General features: G+C 40.3%; 1 protein-coding gene across 1 annotated transcript in view; it reads right to left on the bottom strand.

Annotated features, from left to right (window-relative positions):
* GALNT11 (polypeptide N-acetylgalactosaminyltransferase 11) overlaps positions 1 to 6,499 on the bottom strand; it is a gene marked incomplete at its 3' end in the record, with an annotated part of 20,904 nt that extends 14,405 nt beyond the window's left edge. The window contains exons 1-2 of the mRNA XM_010168770.2: positions 6,378 to 6,499; positions 4,239 to 4,405 (exon numbers count right to left, since the gene is read on the bottom strand). Coding sequence (XP_010167072.2) covers positions 4,239 to 4,405; positions 6,378 to 6,499 — 289 coding nt within the window. The remainder of the gene's footprint in view (positions 1 to 4,238; positions 4,406 to 6,377) is intronic.
* Between the last annotated feature and the right edge of the window lie 246 nt (positions 6,500 to 6,745).

Raw genomic sequence — 6,745 nt, 5'->3', positions numbered from 1 at the left:
GCTGATAAGCACTCCCTTGTATTTTCTCAACTAACTTTGTATGCACTGCCACTGTCTCAGGTTTTACACTTAGCTTTGGTTTCCTGAATACAGACTGGATTGTTACCTTTCTGTTCTGTTTGAAAAGTCTTTAGAACAACACAACTCAAGTTAACTGGAACTACTAGACTCCATGCTAAAAGGAATTACTCCATGCTAAAGAAAAAAATAAAAAGCACTGTACAAAGAAATAGCATTTCTCTTTCCAAATTCCTCTCATGCTGACTGTCATTTGCAGCAGAAGTAATGAAGGCCTTTTCACACAGGCAAGTAATTTAAATTCCTGTATTCCATACACTAAAACAAATACTTACACCTTCAAAAAGCAGCGTGAAGACACCTTTCATTATCTGTACCTGCTTAGCTGATGCAACAGCAGATAAAAAGAATTACTATTCAGTCTCAGGTGGTTGCTGCTCTAAAATCCAAAAGGATCAAAGACACTGCTGGCAAGCATGTGCTTTTGAAGGAGAGCAAAGTTCACTGATGTCTACAGGCACTACCGTATCTTAACTAACATCAATGGTGATTTTAAGCGTAGCAATACTTTTTCCACCTGAAGACAGTGGTTTCTAACATTAAAGCAGGAGCACTGAAGAGAAGATGGACACATGAAGACTGAAGTAATGGAAAAACATAAGTTAACAAGTTTATGGTAAAATAAAGAGGAATATAAAATGAGGAAGAAAGAAAAAGCCAGCTGAGTCTTAATAGAGAACCCTGGTATAGAGAAGCAGGCAGCCTTTCAACAGAGGATATGGAATTTATTTATGGAATAAATATTATTATTCTGATGAATGTTAGTTCAAACATTAAAGTTGTTGTTAACAAGATTAAGTGCCAAAGGACTGTATGTGGAAGCCAGAGCTGTAACCTTCAGTGAGTACAATAATATTCAGGCAGGAAGACTGAAAAGGAGATTCCCAGAAGCAACTGCAGCAAGATCTCAGCCTTTGCACTGCAAAGAAGCATCATGGATCAAGAATGAGAAGGTACCACAGAGCAATTATGGTGCTAGAGAATATTCTAGGACAAAGAAAAGTCTCTGGAGAGATGCAGACAGGACTCATTTGGATCACAGGAATTCTCTCCCCTGGTCTTGAATGTGGCACCATATGCTAGAGACAATAGGAATTATTTTTTTGCAGAAAGTCCCCTAAAAAGTTGATGAAAGTAATCTCTAGGATGCTACCCAAATGAGATACCCAAAAAAGCAGCACAGAAGGATTTGCAGATCTAAAATAAACTAGTTCCTGAATCATTCTTCACCTGATGTATCATAGGAAAGCAAAGACAGCATACAACTACAGAAAACAGGGGGCTAATATGTGCAAACTTCTGAAAACAGCACAGGAGAGAGAAAAAGAAAAGAAAAAAAAAGAGGTCATGTCCATAGTGGGCTAAACCAGGTCAACAACATGGGCTTGAGCAGCAGAATGTAAGAGCCAGTAGTACCTACCACCTAACATGCTCTCAGAGCAAAGTTTTGACCTGGACAAACTATCATTCTTCTGGAAACTGTGCCCAGACATTGCCTGGGACTAAACATATCATGGACCTTTCTCAACAGACAGTTTAGTTTCAGACACCTTTTGGGGTTTATGTTGTTGATGGGTTTTTGTGAATCAGCTTCATGTCCACTGGGAAAACTGATTTCTTCTGACATAACCCCAAAAAATTGCTTCAATACAGTCTGCCTGAGAAATTTTGTTCCAAGGAGAGAACTGTTCCCTTTTAGCCAGTAGGCAGTCTCTAAAAATTACTTTAACCATTACCTTGCTCCATATGTATGTAACAAAGGCTCCTCCAAACTAGGGAAATCTAGGATGGGAGTCAGGGGTCTTATTATTATTAAGAAAGTGATGAGTTGCAGACAATTTGCCATGCTCCTGATGCCACTTTTTTGTTCTTCAATCTCTTCTTCTGCATAGAAGAATGCTTCTAGTAACAGTTTTCAACATATCCTGCAGCCTGTCCCATAACAGGTAAAGTCTACACCAGGGAGAAAGAGGTTGTACTAGGAAAAGAAATCCTACCTTGCAGCAAAGGGAAATAAAAACATAACAGTGGGCTCAGCTGAGCCATGGAAATGCCTGCTTAGCTAGTAAGACTGTTGATGATTGAGTGTAAGAAGCTTTTTGAGGTGAAACTATAGATGCAAAGACCCAAGCTTTGCACAACAGCACTGAGGTGCAGCACAGCTCCTACATTTAAAGCTGAAGAAATAGGCAGAATTTCATCTGAGCGACCATTTCAGGAAGTATGTAATGTAAGGAAAACTTCTTTAAAAAAATAAAAATAAAAGAGGCATAGAGATTAAACAATGTGCCCAAGTTCACACAAGATCCATGGCACAGCCAAAGTCTTTGACAATTCCTCAGCCACCAAACCAGCTTTGTTTTTCTTCAGCTGTAAAATTCCATCCGTTAAAATTAAGCAGCAGTGCAAACATCAGTATCATCATCAAGAGCAGTGAATAGTATCTCCTCCCATCTTCAGCTTCAAAACATGTTCATTCACAGTCAGAAAGGCAGAAGTAGCTACTTGGATGTTTTGAACCTCATTTGGCCTTTGAATTAACAACAGACCAGAAGAGCAATGGTATTACTGCCTAAAAAGAGCCATTAACCAAATGCATTACCATGCTCAAAAGACTGAGGTTTGAAGTAAGCTTAGTTCGGAGTACAGATGTTACGAAATTTTAAAACAACAAATTGCACAAGAGACTTTGTAGCAAAGAGTGGGTATTGCTTCCAAAACACAAAACAAGCTTTTAAACATTACGCATTCTTATCAGCAAGGGACAGAGTGTTTGATCTTTGTTCTCTCCCTATCTTAACATTTGATCTGACCTCAGAGAAATGAACTAGAGAACTAGAATTTCATTCTGCATTGTACATGCTTAATCAGCCTCTTAGAGCAAGTGAGACCTTAACCCAGAAACCAAATTATGAGACCAAGGGAGTTAATTATATATACTAAAAAAAAATAAATCTAAAAATCATTTTTAAAATGCAAAAAGTTGTGGATTTGTACAGAGACAAGCAGGGAACTTGCACAGTCCTGCTTGCACATATGCTGCACTAACACATTCCTCAACAGGCATTTCACTTTTGAAGTGCTAAAATGCTCGAATTGTGTGTCTGTCTTTCCCTTGTCCATCGCTCCAGAGAAAAATGCCAAAGCATCAATCTTTCAACAACAGCAAAACAATTCTGCAATGTCTACCCTTCTAGGGCCCCTCCCAGAGGCTGCTCCACCAAGAGCCAGGGACAGCTTCTCCTAGGGTGGCCACAAGAGGCTGTGCGAGAGCCACGCAGAGCCCTGCCAGCAAAGGCTGAGTGAGCTCCGATCCCCGCACGCCACCGGTCTGAGGCGCTAAGCAAGTACAAGAAACTGACGTACTGTTTCCATAGTGCCACATCAACTCACTTCCAAGACCGCAGCTGAGACTCTGCATTCAGTAACTTTCAGATGCATTCACAATTAGTATTGCCCCACAAAGTTCATGGAAAGACCAGTGTTAATCTGCTCTGAGCACCAGAAACGCCCAAGCAAGGTCCTGTTACAAACAGCTACACTATACACAACGGCTCCATCACTCTCTGCGATACACACTCCCCATTATTAGTTTCAAAACAGCTAAAGCAGCTAGAACAAGCCCAGAGGAGGCCACCAGGATGATCCAAGGGCTGGAGTACCTCTCCTATGGAGACAGGCTGAAAGAGTTGGGGCTGTTCAGCCTGGAAAAGAGAAGGCTCTGGGGAGATCTTATAGCGGCCTTCCAGTACCTGAAGGGGCTCCAGGAAAGCTGGGGAGGGACTTTTTACAAGGGCAGTTAATGACAGAACAAGGGGTAATGGGTTTAAACTGAAAGAGGGGAGGTTTAGACCCTTCCAAGGTCCCTTCCAACCCAAACTATTCTATGATTCTATAAAATCTGGTTTTGAATGTTCAAAGTTTGTATGATACAAAGCTCATCAGTAAAATGGCACCGGTGTCAAAGGGGATGTCACCTTGGGCTTCTCAGACCATCATGCATCTCTACCAGCTGGCACGTTTTGGAGATGGACTGCAGGACAAACTGGTTTTGCATCATGGCTTCCACGTTTTTATTTTGACGAGTCAAAGCACAGGAAGAGGCAGGAAGGTCAAGCAGTGTAAGCACTGAACAAAAAGTAACTGAACTGTCCTCTCACCCAATTCACTGTTGTCATCCACCAAAATAATTTCATGGAGAAGGTGTGCAGGAGTGCGATCCAGGACGCTGTGTACTGTGCGCAGCAGGGCAGAAAGCGCTTCGTTGTAGAAACAGATAACAACACTGGCAGATGGAAGATCAGAAGGGTAGGACTTCTCTCTACACCTGCAAACAGAAATATAGTAGTTATCACTATTTTCAGTGGGATTTCCATAGGGCTAGGTCACTACTGAAACTTCATAAATAATAAGCAAACATGAAATGTGTAAGAAGAACCCCTAACTCGCACATAAAGAGCCCAGGCATATCACATTGATAGTAGGGCTCAACATAATAAGTTACTCTCCACATAATACAGACTTACAATTAACATTGCTACTTGTTAGAAAACAGATGATATCATGGATTGGGGTGGGAGTAAGAATCACAGATCCTCAAGACAAACAAGAGAAAACATTAAGGACTTGTTTCAGCTGTCAAAACACTGTCCAGTACCCTCGGGTAGCTCAGACATGTACAGGAATGGCAAATATGACATGAGGCCGACAAAAAAACCCCACAACTTCACTGGTCAGTTGCTGGAGACTAGGGTGGATATTCCAGAATACCTCCAGTGGTGCTTAATATCTATTTAGGCAACCAAGACCGAGCTTCAGCCTGCTGAAGACACAAGTTTAGCCACTGCTGTCAGTGGAGTCTAGATAGCGTTCTGCTCACCCTCAGGCTGACAAGCACATTTTGTCAGCTGAAGAGCTGCGCGTGCTCCGTTAACTGCATTGACAGGATCTCTGCTAATTCTAATAAAAGCAGAGACAACTGACTAACGTGCAGTTATCTACGTTTAAGCATCTTAATCTGCAAGCTGAATCCCACTCAAAGCAGATCGATCTTTCTTCTTATTATCCAATTTTGTCCATACTTCTAACAGGGCACAGTCTCTCAGATTAATGCCACATGAAGATGCTAGGCATGAGGGGATCCAATAAAAATATGAAACTATAAATGAAAACCCAGAAGCGTACAAGACAAGTCTTCATTGACTTGGAACAAACTCAGCTCTTGGGAGAGACATGTCAGCAAGTACGATTCATTACAGTTACCCACACCAGACAAACCGCTAGAAAAACAGATGCAGATTTATTTATTTTTCAATTCAATATTGGGGATCCTTTTCTTGTTGGTACAGTGGTGGGTTTTTTCCCCCCCATATGCATCAGAGATTATAGGAAAAAAAAAGAAATCTGCTTTTTAACAGAAAGTATTCAGAGCAGTGCAAACCAAGCAAGGACCTCAACTGAGAAACAGAGAGCCCTTGTCATCAGTCATTCTTCTATCTTCCCCTCTGTAGGCTTACAACAAATGTGAAATAGAATGTAAGGTGAAAGTTTCTCATTAATGTGGGCAGTGGAACATTTAATGTCCATCTTTCAAAGGTACCAAACAGAATTATAGCAGCTCTTCTGGTAACTCAGTAACTCAAAATGAAGCCTCAAAAAATAAAAATACCGTAGCATGCTTTAAGGAACTGAGTACACAGCTAGCAAGATGAAAGGGACATAGGACATGTAATCTTAGTATTGCTGGAAAGAGTTTGATTCTTGTCTTTTCCACACTGACTCTTATTTAAAGTATTATTTTCAGAATCTTGATTCTATCAAAATAGCTGTCTGCCAATCCTACTACTCACTAAAATTAATATGGTAACAGTTTCAGTAAGTATATATCCAATCTACTTTTTCACTAAGCATTCTTAAAATGCATTAAGAATAATGAAAAACTTTGCTTTCAGGGAGTAGCAGTCTTTCTTTTTTCGTGGAGTCTGGTTTCAGAGGGGCTTTACCTATCATACACCATTACCTACCATATACCTTTACCTATCATATGCCTAGCAAAAAATTAGATCTCCAGAAACAATATCCAGTCAAAAAGACTGAAGAGACCAAAGAACACAAATCCTAACCTCAAGCACTCCTGTTTAAATAGCTGAAAATCTGCCTTCAGCAACACAGGAGACTGAAAGAGAGTATGTAACAGAAACATAATACCAAAAATGTTAAATACTACATCAGGTATAATGTGAGTAACAAGTCCTTGAGCACATAAAATAACACAATTATCTCCAAAAATTAGTACATACTTTGCATCTCTTGTATCGGGCACCTCCCTGTGGTATCCCAGCCGATTACTGATAAGCATATTGAAAGCATGCTTCTGATAGCCCAAGTCTCTCACCTGCTGATCATCTTCATTAAAAATCATTCCTGCAACAAGAACATGCCAAGATCAGTTAACAGGCTCAAAAATATCCTTTGGAAACAAACAAGGATTTAAAACATGTGCTTTAACCGTCCCTAAAATCCATCATTTTCTTCAAAAATCCCTCTGGTTTTGCAAAGTGTATTTTTGTGCAATTATTTTTGTTACTCCTCACAAATAGGTAGCACTTGTGAGTAGCCCTTGCAGCTGTAATAAAATGAAATCATTCTCCAAAGACTGATGGCTCCA

This window comes from Antrostomus carolinensis, unplaced genomic scaffold (assembly GCF_000700745.2).
Source record: "Antrostomus carolinensis isolate BGI_N321 unplaced genomic scaffold, ASM70074v2 scaffold9250, whole genome shotgun sequence".
Taxonomy (NCBI): domain Eukaryota; kingdom Metazoa; phylum Chordata; class Aves; order Caprimulgiformes; family Caprimulgidae; genus Antrostomus; species Antrostomus carolinensis.
The sequence above is the reverse complement of the archived record's forward strand: the minus strand, read 5'-3'. Positions and strand labels throughout refer to the sequence as shown.